At 37.8% G+C, this 19,338-nt stretch overlaps 2 protein-coding genes across 2 annotated transcripts in view; one reads left to right on the top strand and one right to left on the bottom strand.

Annotated features, from left to right (window-relative positions):
- The window catches only part of LOC120770240 (protein Wnt-5), a 164,702-nt gene that overhangs the window by 66,248 nt on the left and 79,116 nt on the right, over positions 1-19,338 (top strand). The gene's annotated exons all lie outside the window — the stretch shown is intronic.
- On the bottom strand, positions 1,681-2,228 carry LOC120770248. Its single transcript, XM_040097545.1, has 2 exons — positions 2,004-2,228; positions 1,681-1,895 (listed from the first exon to the last, which is right to left on the bottom strand). Exons 1-2 carry the CDS (start codon positions 2,175-2,177, stop codon positions 1,719-1,721), a joined length of 351 nt encoding a protein of 116 aa, XP_039953479.1. The 5' UTR covers positions 2,178-2,228; the 3' UTR covers positions 1,681-1,718.

The following is a 19,338-nucleotide window of genomic DNA, read 5'->3' as shown; positions in this document are numbered from 1 at the left end:
GCCCCACAGTTTTTTGATGTTTATAAAGTAAAATATACTAAGCGGACTACTCTATTGACTGGACAGGAAGGCTAGTAACCAGACATTGAGAAAACAGCCTTAAACTCATTATTTTTGCCAATGAAATTTATGTGTATATAAGTATTCAAAATTAATCCTCAAGTACAATCCCTTGGATTCCCATATCGGCAAAAACGTTTTCGCCTTTATTCGTAAATAGAATTTTCACTGTACTGAATAGCTTATTATATGAATAATAATATAAAATCAATACCACCCCAACGCGTGGCCGGATTCGCTAGTATATATATATAACTCTATCTATCTGGATTAGTATAACTAATATACTCTGTAGCAACTTGTTTGAGGTATTTAAAATTTTATTACCCGACCACGATTATGCTATCGGTCACGATTCGATCCCATCTAAACCAATTCGCTATCTTAGATTATAAATGACCAATCCTTGTTGATCGCCAAGTGCAAAATTTTGCAAAACAAACGTTTTGTATTACTTCGTATAACAAAAAAATCGCCCTCCACCCATTTGTTTAATATCTCGATCACAGCAGCACCTAGCGAGTAAAAATATATTTACACCTTACTTTAACCATTTAGTTATATTATTTATTTATTTAATTGCCATAAACAACATAAGTCACATTCAAGCCAATGCCCGTTAGAGTTCTCATTTGTATGGAAGCGTAAGTCCAACCGGGTCCACCATACAACAAAGTATTAGTTGGACCTGAACTGTTCTGGAATTGGTCTTGCAAGTAAATGGCGCTAATCACTTTGCTGTTGCTCTGATTCTGCAAGTTTGAAAAGCAAATTAAAAATAAATTTTTGTATAATTACTCTCACAATAGATCATCTTAAGAATGGTTCGAATGACCATAAAAACTTTACTGAGACCAATTCTAAGGTAACTTACCGACTCTGGAATATCGAAATAGATTGTCTGCACAGCATTTCGTACAGCTGGATAGGTCACACGTTTATTGATAATTATGGTATCGTTAACGCTGCGCACACCCCAGGTCGAGCTCGCGGAATAAGCGACTGCGGCGATGGCCAAGAGCACACAAACTTGCACAATAACTTTCATTTTAATTAATAATTTCAATCTTAGCTATATAATATCCGCTAATACACCAATTGCATGAATGGCTAATGGTTACTGTTGATTTTGTCCAAAATTTCTTTGCCTTATATACTTTTAGAAAGTCTCGATAATTACTTCTTATCAAACGTGATATTTCTAAAAAATCGACTAAACATGATAGGTGAAATGAGTATTGAAATTGGAATTTATAATCTTTTATGACATATTGCAAATAACAAAATTTTAAAATTTAATTATTGATTTGGCGGTGCTGTGGATAAGCCTCTAATGGTACTTTTTTCCCTATCACACATTTGAAGTGCCGGAAGAAATCTGAATAGAATTTCTATTTATAAATGATTACGTATCGAAACATTTTTTAATTTAATTACTTTTGATAAACCATATCTGTATATATAGAAATGATGGTTCTTTATTGGTCATCTAGTGCAAAATTTTGCAAAAAAAAGCTTCGTTCTATATTTTCGCATAACAATATATGCGTTTCCCACACATTTTTTAATATTTCGATCACAGCGCTCCCAGCGAGTAAAGTAATAAATAGTAAGTGTACATTCATTTTTTAAATTTATTATTATATTTATTTGTTGATTTATTTGCCATAAACAACATATGTCACATTTAAACCAAGACCGGTTTGAGTTCTCATTTGTATAGAAGCGTAAGTCCAACCGGGTCCACCATACACCAAAGTATTAGTGGGACCGGAACTGTTCTGGAATTGGTCTTGCAAGTAAATGGCGCTAATTACTTTGTTGTTGCTCTGATACTGCAAATAAAAAGTATTGATTAATTAGCGTAACAATGGAAAATCTAATTCGAATGGCAATAAAAACTTGACTGAGTCCTGAAGCAGGAGGTTTCTTATGTAACTTACCGACTCTGGAATATCGAAGTAGAAAGTCTGCACAACATTACGTATAGCTGGATAGGTTACTCGTTTGTTGATAATTACGCTATCGGTAACATTGTGTACACCCCAGGTTGAGCTCGCGGAATAAGCGACTGCGACCAAAGCCAAGAGCACGCAAACTTGCACAAGAACTTTCATTTTGATTATTAGTTTTTTAACTTTGCTATTTGATTTCAGCTAATCGCATAAATAGACAATGGCAACTGTTGATTTTAACCGAAATGTCTTTGCTTTATATACTTTTAGTAAGCTTTGATAATTATTCCTTATCAAACGTAATATTTCTAAGAATTATATTAAGCACTGATAGATACAATTTAATAAGTGAAAATAGTTTATCAGTGCTGTTATTAGATTTTCTAATGTTTTATGGCATGTCGAAAATAACAAATTTTTAAAATTTATTGATTGATTATTATTGATTTGACGGCTGTGGACAGACAACTAAGAAGTACTTTCATCTTATCACCCCTTTGAAGTGCTGGAAGAAATTTACACGGAACTACTACTTATAGATTATTACATATCATATTGATTAACCATTGCAAATGCTAGACTTATCTGCCTATCTCTTTTTTTAGTTATTTTAAGCGTAGATAACATTTGCGAATTTGAGGAAATTACGATTTAATTGCCATTTCTGTTGTTCTTCGAAATTTAGTGTTTGACCCTGAAGCAAAATTATTAAGAAGAGTAGTTGAAACGATTGGTTAAAATATTTTACATCCTTTGAAAGGCTCCTGAAATCATCTCTTAGTGTTTGAAATATTTTCTTTTAAAATTTTTTTGGCTTTCATTTGAATTACAAGCACGCCTATAGTCGGATATCAGATATCGGCATAAACCCCTTGAACCTATCACAAACCTACTAAGTGTTTTTATTTGTATTTCGAGGTGGAAGTTTTGAGATTATTCTTTACAGTTGGCACCCGGAAAGATATTTAATCCTACTTCCTGAATCTCGACCGTTCAGTGTCCAGTCAGAACTGATACAACCACTGAAAGGCTCCATGCACCTCTTGCGATTTACTTAGGGCCAGATGGACCTTGCGACTGCAGAGCTATTGGTAGTCGATCAGCGCTTTCTGATTTGGTCTGCGGCCCAACTGTCCAGTAGTGAGTGTTATTGAGCTCATCAGCTTTAAAATTTCCTGTAATACCGCTCTGGCCAGGCACCCAAACCAGTCTAATTATGAAATAACTCGATGCTTAGACACCTTTCATTAGTTTTGTTACTTTTATGGTAGCCACCTCCACTTGGAAGACGGTCAAGAAGCTTAAAACTGGAGCTTAAAGAAAATTGCTGACAGTATACTTCTCCACCAACTCTCCCCGCAATCACCGCTCCTCTCTTCCAGCGAGTTCTACCCTTTCATGCCTCGCTCAAAGCAGAAAAGAGACAGCGAGGGTAGGTCCAGTGACCTGGTAATCTAAGTATTTTGAAGTGTGCAATGAATCACCTCTTCTCTTCGCAGACAAATTGACATATATTTCAATTGCCTCAGAGCAAACTTGCTATATTATGACACTAAGTCGCTACCGGAGCAACTAAAAGTAGAAGAAAGATACGGCATAATAATCTCTCCATGAGAATTTATATCACTATTCAAGCTTAAAAGCTTTTATGGCCAATTGCAGTTAACTGAAAAATTCTGAAATTTAATTTAGATTCAACTTTATAATACCCAAAAGCCGAAGAGGAATGAAATAAGCACACCGACAAATGCACGAAAAATTTGAAGAATAAAAAGCAGAAAAGGCCAAAAGCAAAGCGAGCCAAAAGGCGCACAAAGCCGCCAGACAGGTTAAGGTTACAAGCCATTAAAGAAAGCGCAGTATTTTCATATGAATAGAAAGAAGCTGCTGCTGCGGCAGCTTCGCCGACTCGGGCACCTGCGGCCAACAAATGCAGCAGCTAAGCAGTCAGGCAGCCAGCCAGCTAGCAGAATGCATAAAGCAAACCGAAAATTTATCAGAAAAACATTCTGCAACCTGCAACCTGAATGCCGCTAGGCGACTAACCGAAAAAGCACAAGATGCCAACACATATACAGTTTTGTACATACATACATACATACGATTATACAAATACCAGCACTTGTATGAATGCGAGGGAGTGCAGCTATGCGGCAAAGGAAGACGCCAGTGAAGAAAACAAAATTATTTCAAAAAATGAAATTACTTTTAGTTTTATTACATTAAAAACCGTCAAAGTGGATATTTTATAAACCAACATAAACAATGTGGGTATGAGGCGCAAGCTTGCGGATGTACAGCTAGCTGCAGCGTGAGGTGGCAAGCGTGGTTCGAGCGTAAAATGGTGGCAGGAAAGTGCACAGATTTACTTTTACTTGCAGCTAAACAAAGAAAACAAAGCTGCCATTGCGTGTGTGTGTGTGCAAGAAAATTTTTGAATTCATGCAAGAAGGAGCTGAGCTACAGTTTAGTCTTCGCTTTGCACAAGCGTATTTTCATAATTCACTGCACCAGAAAGTAAAGAGAAAAACCCGCAACAACGCAAACATATCTATGTATGAAAGGCAACGTTGCGGCGTGATAGTTGCGCCACAACGGACGGACGAGTGTGCACAGCTGCAACACGCCTCAAATAAAATATGTGGCAAACAACATAAAAATGCAAACAAAGGAAGCGCAGAGAGGGCGACCTGGTGGGTGGGTGGTTTTGTATTTGCGTGTGTGTGTGTGTGCACGTGTTTGTAGGTGTTGCGGTGCAGGAAAAACTACAAAAGTTCGTATGCGGCGTTTGCGGCGGAAATGAAGCAGAAGTGCTAGTGGTTGCATGTATGGGTGAAGTGAAGCGAGGTGAAGCATAGCAGCGGAAGCATTTCAATGACGGCTGTAGAAAGGATATCCGCTTTTGATGCTACAACCAGGCACATGTACATGCATACATGCCTACATTGACACTCATACAAATATACATATACATATATTATATACGCATATGAGTGTATATGTGTGCAGGCAGGCCCGTGTAAATTTGTTTATTCATCACATGTGCTTTGCGTGCCGCAGTGGCATGCATTTTCACTTTTTCGCTACGCCACGTGATAATGTTGCAATCGTCGCAGCTGCAACGCAGCCTTTTGCTTTGCATAAAAAAGCAAATAATGCCAAAACAGAGTGCAGTGATAAGCGGCTACGTTCACGTATGTATGTATGTATGTATATGAGCTTAGCTTGCAACACGAACAAACATGTACATACGTAAACATTAACAAAACATGTCTGGTATTGTTACCACTAAGTGTATTTTCGGGATCCCGAAAGTAGCATTTAAAATTTATTCCAGACTTCCTCTGGTTTGCTTATTTTGATAGATTAATAAAAACTGCATTATATGTCCTGAAAATCCCGCTGCAAAATTTTTATTTCACAGATGCTATTTGAATCTCCCGAAATTAAAGTTCATGCAATATTTAATATTTCAGTCTGCTGCTTATGTATATATTGCATAAGCATTTTACACAAATATTGGAAATTATAAACATTAAGTGCATTTTCGGGATCCCGAAATATGAATCCCGAAAATACTACTTAGAAATTCGGGACTGGTACTGATGTGCTGCCTTAAAAACAAAATAACAAAGTAACAGTTTCTATATTTTGATGTCCTCAAAAATATCGCTATTTCCGGTATGTGACTTCAGGATCCCGAAAGTATGGGGAACCCTACATATATTAAATACTTAAGTATGAGTCTATCATGTGTCTGCATACATTCAAAGCGAAATATACATACGATATTCTATTCAAGTTTACTTCCTTTTCGTATTGCCTACTTCGTGGCGCATGCGCTTGCTCTACTTTTAGCAACACCCATCAACGTCCATTCCAACGTTCATATGTAGATTATGTTATTCATTTGTGTGCGTTTTCCAGCTTCGCTCCTAACTGATATTTGTTGCATTATGTCTTGCCTTGTTTTGTTCTTGTTTATTTTTCAACTCACTACCACACACACATAAGACTTGAAGATTTCTAGATTTTTTCCTGCAAAATCATACTTTCCTCAGTGTCCTTCAATGCTTACTGCACATGCCACATGGGGCACACGCTTTTCATGCAAACACTTTTGTGCTGCTTGAATTGCACGTGAGTCGGCATTAACATGCACACTTGCACACATTGGCGCTGGCATATCTGGCAGCGATCTTATCTGAAATTGCACGAGCATTTCAATGCAGCTCAGTTCCGCTTTACACATGTAGGTCGCGCAAAATAATCAACCACGGAGCAGCTGTTGCAGTCAAAAAGCACATATGTCTGAGCAGTGTTTAACTTTTGTGTGAGATCTTAGGCACATCTTGAACATGCGTTCGTGTGAACTCTGTCTACCATTGGGCTTTTCAACTCGCTGTTAGCTGTGGGTTGTTGAAAAAGCTTTTTTCTTTGAGAAGAAGATGCAAAGATGAGAATTGTCAAAGCTTCATTTTAGTTGCATCATATTAGAGGTATGTGTTCTATTAAAGCTAGGAACTCATATGGCGAGAATCCAAAACTTCCATTCAGAGGGAGTAGAAAAAATTTTAAAGATTAAGGTATGAATCCCTGCAGCATTCTCAGAGAACCAAAGCATATATTGGGTAGTCTTTTCGTATTTTGTCATTAGGTGTCGTTGCAGTCGTATGTCTCCAGTGCTACAAATCATGTTGTGTCATACCATATAGTGTTGGAAAAGTGAGATTTTAAACTTCATTTAACCAAAAAAAAGAGGTTAATTCGGTCAACTTGAAAGTAAGTTACAGCTGTTCAAAAATGAGTCAAAATAATGAAGAAATTCGCTATATTTTGAAATTTTTGGATAAAAAAGGGAAGAATGCCATGCAAGCCGCCAATGAAATTTGTTAAGTTTATCGTTGAAAAAGTCGATGAAATTATGGAAAAGACTGACCAGGACCGTCACATAAGCAGCCGTGACATCGCTACAAAAAGAAGCTTAATGTGTGGGTACTACAAGTTCATGAATTGTCTGTGAAAAAATTTAACGGACCGAATTAACATCTGCGATGCTTTGCTGAAACGAAATGAAATCGAACCATTTCCGAAGCGAATGGTCACAGGAGACTAAAAGCGGATCAAATACGACAATAATGCGCGAAAAAGATCATGGTCCATGCGTGGTGGAGTTCAGCAAATGGTCGCAAAGCCAAGATTGACGCATCGAAAGGTTATGCTGAGTGTTCGGTGGGATTGGAAAGGAATCATCCACTATGAGCTGCTCCAGACTAGTCGAACATTTGATTCTACATTTTACTGTCAACAACTGATGAGATTGAAGCAAGCAATCGAAAAAAACGGCCAGAACTGATCGAGAGAAAGGGCTTCGTCTTCCATCAGGACAACGTTAGACTATGTACACACATCTTTGATGACTCGGCAAAAAATGGGAGAGCTTGGCTGGGTAGTTTTGATGCACCTACCATATAGCCCCGACCTTAGACCCTGGGACTATGTACCATTTGTTTCGGTCAATTCAGAACTCCCTTAATGGAGTAAAGTTGACTTCAAGAGAAGCCTATGAAAATTACTTGTCTATAGTGGAAAAATGGCAAAAAGAGATCGACAAAAATGCTACATATTTGCTTCATTAAAGTTCATTATAAAAATAAAAAAAATTAGTTGAAGTTTGATTAGAAATACGAAAATACTTTTTCGACTCTCCATTATTAGCTTGAAAGCCTGAATATTATTTTTTGCAAATGAATTGCTGAAAAATTAAAAACATTCATTGCGAATTCCGTAAAATAGGCAAAGATGTAGGGAAAATGACCCCAAACATATTAGGAAAATGAAAGAAAAAAAGTTTTGTATAACCATGCTCCACCAAGTTACAGACTGATAGTTCTTGAGTTTGTGGCACAGAATAATATGAGACTTTGCTAGGGTAGTTTTGGAAGTCTAACAAATCCAGAATTTGAGTAAGAAAAATTATTCAGCGGAAACTGTGGGATCATCGTTTCAGAAAATGCGGACAACTTGCAAAAAGTAAATTAAAAAAAGAAAATTTATTATATTTGCTCATCCTACTCTGGTGTGTGTTTGGAAGTCTAACTTATCGCAGCCAAATTCATGTACCATAAAAGAACTGGTTTTCCTTGAAAAATAATGTTTCAAAGAAATTTTAACAAACATATTCCACCGGTTATAGCACTCACCAGTTTGGGGCTTTTTTAGCATAAAGTATAATTTGGGAAAATTAGCAGAATTGCAGGCTTTGATCGGTCACGTAGGCCCCACTGTCATGGGATAATTTGAGACCCCTACAGCCATTTTCATGTCCCAGGTATGCTGAAGGCACCAGCTATCCCAGGCCATGCGTGACCCAAAGCAAATGTTTCGAAACATTTGAAAGGCGTTTCACAGTTAAAATTCTGGTACTACAGTACTACAGCTCTGCCCCAAAGGAGGACTAGTGAACCTGGTTATGTAGCTTATTTGTCGGAATGACGTTCCAGAGTAAAAACAAATCAGCCGTTGCTAGCTTATTCTCCTAAAACTATTTTCGGTGACTCTTGCAAGTTACGAAATTTCGCTCTATAAAATAGTCTTATTTTCACTTCACAATTTTCCATACTTCGTCAACACACTTTTAATTGCTGTTACTTAATTTTTTCCCCAACGCTCCACTTTATCACATTCTATTTATTTTCAGAGCTTTTCATATCATTTCCTTCCGTTGCTCTTGTTTATATTTGCACTTTTCTTTACCACTTTCACATTTTTCTTTCACTTGGCATTTTTTCATTGCGATTTCCATGTTTATTCAAAGTGTTTTGTTTTTGTTATTGTTTGTGTTTTTTGCATTGCTGCACCCTTTCCTTCCTGTTTTCATTGCGTTACCGAGAATTTTTTAAATGACGCCATTTAGGTTATGTTGCAGCAGCAATTTACGTCCCATTTGCATTTCTTTCGTTTGCTTTCATTATTGTTTTTGTTGTTACGCTATACGCTCATTTGCTATACATCAGCCACACATACAAAGCTCAGCTTACTTGTTTATCCTTAGCTGCTGCTGTCGCTGCCTTCTCTCTTAGTATTTGCTCGCTGTAATTTGTTTTCCCTCGCGTCATTCAGTCCAACGCTGACGGCTGTGCACTAACACGCTCACTAACGAACTAACTAACTAACTGTTCGGTTGGTTATTTGACCAGCTCTGACTTGCTGACTGGCTGACTGACTGACTTGGTGGCTTTCATTCAGCCAGGACGAATGTTTGTTTGTTTATTTGTGGCTCTGCAGCGTCTCTGTGGCAATGATATCCGCCAGCGCATAAATTATGCTAACATCGTTGACCACAAAACTTGGCTATGAGCATTTCAATTTCAGTTTTCTCCCTTTTCTATTTGTTCGCAATAACTTTTTTGCGATTATTTTCCCCGCAGTTGTTCGTGTGCGCTTAGTCGAGATCATCAACGTTATCTTTGCGCTGGCTTTCGCCTGCATCTACTTCACTTTCGGCCGTCACTGTTGTTGCGTCGCCGTTGCATTTGCACTTCTTACACGCCGTTTTTTCCTTGCAATTAACCACAAAGTGGCGTATTTAATATTCATATTTGAGATTTCAGAGTTTTTCCATAAATTTTTTGCTCTTACTGTGACTGCTGGCTGTCACGTTGCCTTGCCACGTCGCACGCACAGCACTTATCTGTTGCAGCGTGTAGCACTAGATCTACCTGACCGCCAGCCAATTAGTTGGTGTTGGTGTATCCAATTGCCCAGTGAGGCGAGTTAACGCATTTGCTTTATATGTGTGTATGTGCGTTTCTTCAGCGCTTTGTAATTCTCATCTCGCAATTTCATTTTCTTTTGCCTTTGACTTGCTTTTTCAATTAAATATTTGCTCCAAGCATCTCCGCTGTCCGCATTTAGTGCCCTTAAATATATATTTTTTTGGTTCTTATTTCTACTTTTTCTTCACCTTATATGGCTTGACATTGTGCCGCATTTATTTGTGGCACACCGCTCACTCGTTGGCCATTTGCCGCACGGGCGTATGCATGCAAATCACCTAATTACGAAGACAAGGTAAAATGAATTACATATTTCAATGGCGCGTAAGGCGGAGTATACTCTAGGGTGGTTAGAAAATGTTGGGAAAATATCGTGTACAACTTGAAGCATCCGGTTCTTTTAATTTATCGCCGCTGTACACAGACTAAGATGGCTGTCTCACTTATAAGGAGACGATTAATGCCTTAGGCAGCAAATACCTGTTTGTCACAGTAGCATAGAGCGTATCTTCAGCACCAAATGGATACTTTTCTTATTGCTATTTAAAAGCTAAATATACCTTCCAGCAGCGAAAATTATTTGACGGTCAAAAATATTAACACAAATAAGGTCTTCGAATAGGATATTTTTTGAAACCAAATTTCCAAAATTTCCTAAAGTTCTTAACAGAAAAGTCGATAATATGAACTAAGAATGACAGCTGGTTTGACAGCTATCTTTCAATGAAAGTCTGTAAAAGATAATCCTTTAAAAAAGTCACAATATCTTTAAATTTTTATAAGCCTAAACTATTTATGACACCCGTATAAGCTTTCACAACCAACGTTTGATTCCCACAAATAACATGTAACTAAAACATAATAATTTTAATAATATATTCGACCACCCTAGTAAACATACTTACGCATTTTCGCAAGTGTAAATTGTTCTTTGTTCTCTCCGTGATTTCTGCCATTAAATTAGTCACCATTAGCCAAGGGTTCTAATGTAGCCAGCCTGATGGCTGTGATGATAAAAGATTTACACCTGCAAGTGGCATCTTCCTTTAATTAATATTTTCCTTTTCCAATTTGTTTTTTTCATACTTTTTTGTTTTACTTTGTGATAACGTGAACTTCTTTTCATTATAATTTTTTTTTTACATTGTAAGAATTCATTATTCAAATTGCGTTCGCATAACTTGAGTGTAATTTTGTACTCTATTACAATTAAAATGGAAATTAGTTCAACCGCTCGTAGTCCATTTGTGATAATTTGAGTATTTTCGAACGCAATTAGCCAAAGCATGCCGCTGGCACATACATACATAGTAGGGTGTTTGGTGTGAGTGTGGCTGAAAGTCAGAGTTATACTTCACTTTTTATTTAACTTTTGATGGCTATAAATTATATGATACGACTCGTAGTGCCAAATGTGTTGGAATTTTTAAGGGAATGAATGCCTTGCATATGTATTTAAGATAGCCGAAGTCACAGGTGCTTAGTTAGTTTCCTTATGACTTTTCATGTGTTTATTTTTTATTTATTAGAAAAAAGCTTTCTTTTGACACTCCGAGTGGGTTCACTTGTCTGCTTTTGAAAATACCTATATTATGTGAAAGCGCTTTGGCTGATGGCCGAAATATGGAGTTATGTTTAGAAATTCACGGAAGTGAGGAGAGTTCTCTGATCGCCATTCACTTGGGAGTGGCCAGAAACGACTTCTGGTCTGAGACCAAGTATCCTCTGAGATCAGAGGAGTAATCAGAGGAGTAATCAACACACGAGGACTTAGCGCGAGTGTAGACTTATTAATGGAAAAAGCAGATATACTAATAAAATGATGCCTCTAACTTGTAAACAGTCTAAGCCCATTCATGCTAATACTTTTTGAAGTTTAGAGAAAAACTTATCATATTTCAGCACCAAGAGAAGTATTTAAAATTCCATAATTAAAATATGAATCTCTATTGCCATATTCCTGTCGAAACAGTGCCTTGTACCACATCTATGAAACATTTGCATATTCATTAGCTGCCAAAGCATTGAAAGTCAATTTAAATGCATGCAAAAGCTTAAAAAGAAATAGTCCAGTTACTGGCTACGTGTCTACCGATTTCCACTTTCGAAAATCATAAAGCCATAAAACGCACGTGGGTAATTGAACAAATGTCCAAACAACAACATTGTGTTGCACAAACATATTTATGCAAAAATCGGCATTTGTATGCCAAACAGATGGCAACTACTGCACACCAAATATGAGCGGCAAATAAAGCGTAAATAAATCTCCCGCAAACAATGCAATGACTGCCGAGCACCTTCACTAGGACAGACTGCATGCATAAAAGCGGTTGCATATTAGGCGCCACATGAACTTGCCACTGAGTACGTGTATGCACGAGTATGTAATTGTATGCAGAAATAACTATCAATTGTGAATGCAGTGCACCTATTGCCTTGGGGTATTAAGAGACAACGAACAATGCCTGTGCTCATGCGCGGCTGCGAATTAACCAACAATGTTGCAAATGTACAAGGTAGTTGTGAGTGGATTGACAAAAGTTTGCTTGAAGGCAATAAAAATATTAATCTCTATTGCAATATTTTTTTTTTAATGTCTGGTTCTAAAAAGAAATATGACTTCTATACAACTAGAAGTCTCACCGTGCGTGAAGTACAGAAAAAATATATGCCGCATATTAAGAGATCGGATATGCTAGATAACTGAGATTCTAGCGAAAGCCGATCCAAAGTGAAGATTTTCAAGGTTGCTTAGGTGCAAGCAATAACCTTCTTTGTTTCGACCTTTTAGGAGGAGGTGCAATTACTTTACATTTCTATGTCATGAAGCACGATGAAAAGTAGTCGGAGAAAGTATGAAATCCATGACTGAAATCTAGGTGATAATGATGAAGTGTTTGTTTTTCTTTTTATATCCTGAACACGGTATACTAAGTTTCCGTTAAAGTTTGTAACACCCAAAAAAAATGCCAGAGATTAGCTTCAATGATCAGCTGACTCAGTTCAGTTTAGTCATGGTCATCTGTTCGCCTGTCTGTATATACGCGAACTAGTCCCTCTGTATGTGAGAAATCAACTTGAAGTTTTGCTTAGGTCTTTTTCTCATCTAGAAGTTGCCCATTTGTCGGAACCCCCGATGTCCGACCACAATAGAATATAGGTGGCATACAAACCGACCGATCAAAATCAAGTCATTACCGCCTCTTGTGATTTTTTTTTTCAAATATATGTATCTTAACGAAATTTGGCCTATATTATTCTCGAAGGTAACGGTATAAACTCCGAATAAAATTTTGAGCTGGAACCATTATTGCATATGACTGGTATTAAAACTGCCCTTTCAAAATGAAAGTAAAGATCTTTTTTATATTCTTTTGTGATAAAGAAAATGCATCTGAGGAGGAAATTCTTAGCTTCAGTGTTTTCGAAGCACTTCGAAGGTTTTTTTTAAGACATCTCTTTATACCACCAAGTCCATCTTCACACCCCTCGTCGCAAAATATCTGTAGCTTAGCTGTTTCTCTAATTTCTATTACTTGAACATTTGTTGCCATTTTAGTCACAAGAGAATTTCGTCGCTCTTCACTTCTATTATTTTATTAATTTTCCATTACATCGAACTTTTGTCAGTCGCCCCCATTGCTGAGGGGCACAGTCGGTCATTCATCACGCGCTTGGCATCGCGAAATTAATTCAATTGAATTGAAGAATTGTACCGACCATAAGCCGAGTGCCGCGCCGTTTGCCGGGTGCCAGCAGAAGGCTACTAATATGCTTAGGTGTACCGTTGCCTCCGTTGCCCGCAGCGCAATGACAGCAGCCACTCATCATTTCATTGTTATGAATCATAATTCCGTGCACACAGTTTGTACAATGCAAGTTGTGGCGATTTTCATTTGGCAAAATGCGTGCATGTCGCTGCGGCTATTAATGGTGGCTGCCTGCCGTCCCTATGTGGTGCTGTCTGTATGTGCTGTAAGTGCGTTGTTTGTGGTGGCGGTGAAATTTCATTTTTGATAGCTCGCATCAAAGCGAATAAAGGCAAATTATGTAACAGCAACAATGCGATTGCAGAGCGCGGTTTGGTTGCCAGTGTGGCCACCACAAGGAAGGTCTAACAAGCTGACGGCAGACAACGACTCATACAAGACATCACCGTTTGGGGCAGCTATTTATGATCATTGAGGCGCGAATGATGGATTTGTTGCATGCGCATTGCGCCTTCCACGAACGCGCTCACATGCACATAGGCGCATGTACACACACACACACATCTGCTGACTGTTGCATTAAATCCTTGCGCCGCTGATAGTCGCATATGCAGCACCACTGCGCCGCCGTCGGCACATGCGGGTACACTGCGTTGAATTTGGTGATGGACTAATTGAGCAGCCAAGTGAATGAATGAATGAGTGATTTGAAGTGTGGCGCGAGGTGAAAAGGAAGTTAACGTCAGTTGGCGCTGATTGCGGTGGTGACGGTGGTGAAGGCGTCAGGAGCGTGTTTATGCTGCCCGCTGCCTACGTCAATCACACATGCGGCAGCCTATATGCACACATACAAACGAATTCTGGTACTGATGTGCCCATCGACATAGCATTCTGGGCTTGCAACATGTTAGCGCGGCCACGCAACGTTTCGCGTTACTCTTTCGGGGGGTCCCAGCAACTCTATGCATACATAATTAGCCCCATATATGTGTGTATGGCAATAGAACGGTGGGCCAATGAGAGTTTTTGTTGTTTTCCATGCATTTTTGTTGTTGTCGCCAAATTTTTGTTGCTGTTGTTGCTCTCCAGGTATTGCATACTTGACTTGCTTTTGCGGCCTGACTTTAGCCGCCGCAATAATGGACTAAAGACACCTTCTCCACACAGCACGGGCAGCTGGCAAGCGCTGCCACAAGTTCTCAATTCACATACACCTACTAAGCGCACTAACACACATAGATAAGAATACATATGTATGTGCAACATTTTCTGACCTCTTACAACCTCGATATTCCATGTTCGCTACTAAATTTATGTCCGTGCCGCAAGCGTGTCGTGGGTCCAGGGTTGCACGTTCATTGCAATGTGTCACTTGCAGCTTTTGTTATTTTATGTTAATGCGTGTACACTTCGCTTTCGTTGCACTTTGCTGTGATTACATTTTTCACCATTACCGCCGCTGTTTAACTGCTTGTGTTTGCTGTTGGTGTAGTTGGCTGTTGTTTTTTTTTTTTGTTGCAACAGCTACTGTAAATGATTGATTGGCTAATAGATATTTGCATATGAGATTCACCGCATGACATGTTTCCACCACAATGATTGTCCTTGATTCAACGCCGCACACTATCGGTGCACTCACCCGCAACACTCGCCTTGCCACACGTAGGCGCATTTGTGTATGTTGTAAGCAAGCGTTGTGTGTGGGTGTTGTTTTTGTTATTTATGTCTTGTGATTTGTTGCCTGCATTATTAAATGCTTGAAAATACACTTGCGTTTGAGTTATGTGCAGTATGAGCGGCAACGTGGCACCCTGTTGATTTTAATATATTCGAAGCGAAGAAAAATAACTGTTTTCTCGACTGAATGCGTTTGCATATCCAATTTCAGTGACCATGTGCCATAAATGGGGTGAATTGGGTGTTACTTTGGAAGCAAGCGCGTGCTTGTATTGAAATATGAGTTAATATATTAGAAGCCGGAAACTTTTGATTTGAGATTTTTCATTCCGAGTAATTTTATTGTCTGAAGCTGATGAGTTTCTTTTAAGCAATTAATGTTCTATAATGCCATTGACTTTAAATAGAAATTGCTTGAAAAACTTTGTGACTTCTAACCCAGGTTTCGAATAGAAAATTTAAGCTTCCCCTGACACTCCTCATCAAGATCATTGCTTTAAAGAGTGCGCAGCATAAATTTTGTAAAGAATTTGACTGAACAGCTTTGGTATTTAACTTAGCATTAAAGATCATACTTGCTTTTAAGTGCTGAAGAAGGATCAATAACTAATTAAAGGTCTTTCATAGAAGCGTCTTACAACATTACATTTGGAGAAATACTACTATGAGCAGAAAATAATAATTCTTTGTACATAATTTTAAATTTCTTTATTTATTCATCAAAATCCATGTCGTCTCCCTTACAGTAATGATCCTTGACATCAATATACTGTGCCAACGTTTTTCCAATCTTCGAAACTGTAATTAAAGTCAATTTCCGGAATAGCCTACAATGCGCGTAGCGATTCACGTTTAATGCCTTCAATTGACTTCAAACGGTTTCCCCGAAACGTTCGTTTAAGTTTGCGGCATAATCAGAAAACACACGGAACTAAATCCGACGAATACGGTGATTGCGGTACGATTTCTGTTAAAAATTGGGCGAAAAACTCACGAAGAATCAATGCAGTATACGACGATGCATTATCGTAGTGCAAAAACCAAGAGTTGTCTACGCTTAATTCCAGCCTCTACTTATGAATAACTTCGCAACGTATATTACTCAAACAGAATTCTATGTTGACAGCTTGGTCGGTCGGAGAGAATTCGGAGTGAAATAAACTGTCAACATAAGCTAGATTTTTGATCTGCTTTGACATGATTTTTTCGGCTTCGGCTCACCTTGGCCACGATATTCAGCCGATTAAGCGTCAGTTTCCGAGTCGGAAGCATAGATTCAATACTCATCGCCAGTAACAGTACGTTTCATGACATCCTGTTGGTCGAAAACATTGTTTCATAAACGTTAACGTGACGCAGTTTTTCGAAAAAAATTTAATGATTTTGGAGCCAATCGTGCTTTCAGTTTTCTAAAGCCCAAATGATATTTCAAACTGATTTTCTATGATCCTTCCGATATTCCAACAATGCCAGTAAGATCTGTTGATAGTCGATTCTCAAACACCAGTTCCTTTACTTTATTGACGTGTTGATCATCAATTGATGCTTATGGCCGTCCTGGTCGTGGTTCGCCGTCAACGCGTTTTCGGCCCTCTTTGAATAACTTGTCTGAATCAAAAATAATTGCTCGCGACAAACAATTATTATCGAAAGCTTTTTCCAACATTCTAAACGTTTCGGCGTCAGAAATTTGATTCCACACCTAAAATGTAATGGAACTTCCATTTTTACTTCTTCAGAAAGACTAGCTTATACTAAACAATAATAATTATGGTACTTTGATGTGGCATTTGGCACAGATGTCAATAACAGTCGTAACAACTTAGAAAGAAGATATTTCGACAAATGAATTTCCGTGCAAAATTAAAAAAAAATGTCTTACTATTTTTTGTTTAAAGTAGTATGTCTGAAGTGTGAAACATGGAAACATAAGTTATTGAAATCATTCACTTGTGCTTCGAAGTTAGATCCCAACACTGAATATGGATTTTTTTACCTGCAGATTTCTTAGTACTTCTGTGTCATGTGGTATGCCATGAGATGGCGAAACATTATTATTATTTCATTATTCCAATATACGTATTCTGAACATAAATTGGGAAGTTTGTCCTTGTGGTTCTTTCTTAATATATGTCATTCAAACTTTGTGCCTGAAGAAGTGTTTTTGTGGGGAGTTTTCCTTTATATTATAAAACTATTTTTATACAAAAGGCCTGTGAAGTTTTGTCTCACCCACCTTATAGCCGAGACCTTGCCTCTACTGACTACCATTTATACCGGTCGCTGCCAAACGCCCTCACTGGAGAACGGTTCACATCAGAACAGGATATCAAAAATTGGCTTGATCCATCCTAGGCCGCCAAGCTAGCGCAGTTCTTTTGGGATGGGGTCCCCAAACTGCCAGAAAGATGTACAATGTTAATGATATTAATTATATAAAAAAAAATACTATTTTGTTAAAAACAAAACACTACGAATATATAAAAAATATAAGCATTAATTGTTGAATATAGACTGAAGTCCATGTCTTCCAAAATAGAACTAAAATTATCTTTAGTCTGTCAGACTAATACTTGTATTTTCATTAAATATATTTTCAAATCCGATTACCAATTTGAAACATAGTATATGTAGAAGAAAATTTAAGTTCTTCAAAAAACGTAATTTCCAAATTTGGCTTAGTTTTTCTTTAAACCAACAACAATATTTCCATTCATTTAAAACCACACAGTATTTCATAATAATACCGTCACACTTGTTTGATGAAATGCGATTACAATTTTTTATTGCCACCGAAGCAATAAAATGTATTAATTTCGCATTAAAAACCAGAAGTCACTAACTAAAAACAAAACTAATAAACTATTTACTGATTGTCAAGTTAAGCTAACTGTGAAACATAAAATACATTTTTATGACTTGACAACAACAATTGTGCGAAACTTCGTTTGGGGATCCCGGTTAAAAGGTGCAAACATCAGCGAAATGAAACATAAGAACACGCGCTTATTTCTTGCTGGAACTGCGTCACATACAACAACAACAACAGTCCGCTGAACATTAAAATTGTGGCAAACTAAGAGTTAAAGTCCACGGACTGTGACAAATCACTTTAAATATACACATATATGTGTTTGTTCGTATGTGTGTGTGTGTGGTGTGTGGGTTTGAGAAATTATTGTAGGAAGGAGAAAAACTTTTACGCCGCCAGTGAAGTATGGACCTGATAATGGTGCTCATTTGATATATGAGTATGCGGTGGACATTACATTACCAGAATACTCGGTTAAATTATGGTTATTGTTCGGTCTCATTGTTTGTATAAATCGTAACAGTAAGCACTAACTGTAAAAGGAAAGAAATGGAAAATCGTAAAAAGCGTAAAACGGTATTAAAATTTAAATGGTAGCAAACGTAATGAAAAGTATTTAAGCAATCTGTGCTGCAAAAAATATTATTAGTAGTGTTGCCACCTGATTACTTTCGTTTTCGTAAAATTAATAATTTGTTGATATTTTAATTAAAATACCTTCGAAGTTTTCAAAATATAGCCTTTAATTAAAACCGGCGCAAATTTGTAAAGAAGAAGGGATTTGTGGCGTTACAATTCCGGTCGTTTTCAACGGATGTTCTTACGCAAACGCCTCAATACGGTCAAACAGAAATTTTTGTTGACCGTCTGTCCGTTCAGAACAAATTCATGATGCACCAAAATACAAGTATCGAAAAAAACTATGAGCATCACCTTGATTTTTGAGATGCTTTGGCGTGGTTGTTTTGGTTTCGGCTCGTTTTCTTCCCTCCATTCCGGTGACTGTTGACTTGTTTAGATGACCAAGCATGTCCAAAGAGCCCTGTTTTCGGTACTCTTACGATTCAGCTTTATCAGGACAAATCGAGCAAGAACGCGTTTCATACTCAAAATTTCTTCTAAAATCATTAGAACACACTCTTGCTATCTCTCTAACGCTTGCCTGAAAATTTTCAAGCACCATATCCTTCACTTTTTTAATATTTTATTCAGTTGAAGAGCTCGACGGTCATTGCAACGAGACATGTCTTCAACGATCTCTCGACCGTCTTTGAAGGCTTTGTACCACTGTAAATAATACTACTTACGATGCTACTGTAAGCAAACTGGTTTAAAGATCACGC

The sequence above is a fragment of the Bactrocera tryoni genome, chromosome 3 (genome assembly GCF_016617805.1).
Source record: "Bactrocera tryoni isolate S06 chromosome 3, CSIRO_BtryS06_freeze2, whole genome shotgun sequence".
Taxonomy (NCBI): Eukaryota; Metazoa; Arthropoda; class Insecta; order Diptera; family Tephritidae; genus Bactrocera; species Bactrocera tryoni.
Note: the sequence above shows the minus strand (reverse complement) of the source record. Positions and strands in the feature narration are given on the sequence as shown.

What these genes read in the sequence shown, in the direction of transcription:
- LOC120770248 (XM_040097545.1), bottom strand. Translation starts at nt 2,177, where the DNA reads ATGAAAGTTCTTGTGCAAGTTTGCGTGCTCTTGGCTTTGGTCGCAGTC. An exon ending in ACTTCGATATTCCAGAGTCG is followed by an intron (nt 1,896 to 2,003) that starts GTAAGTTACATA and finishes TTTTATTTGCAG; the next exon opens with TATCAGAGCAACAACAAAGT.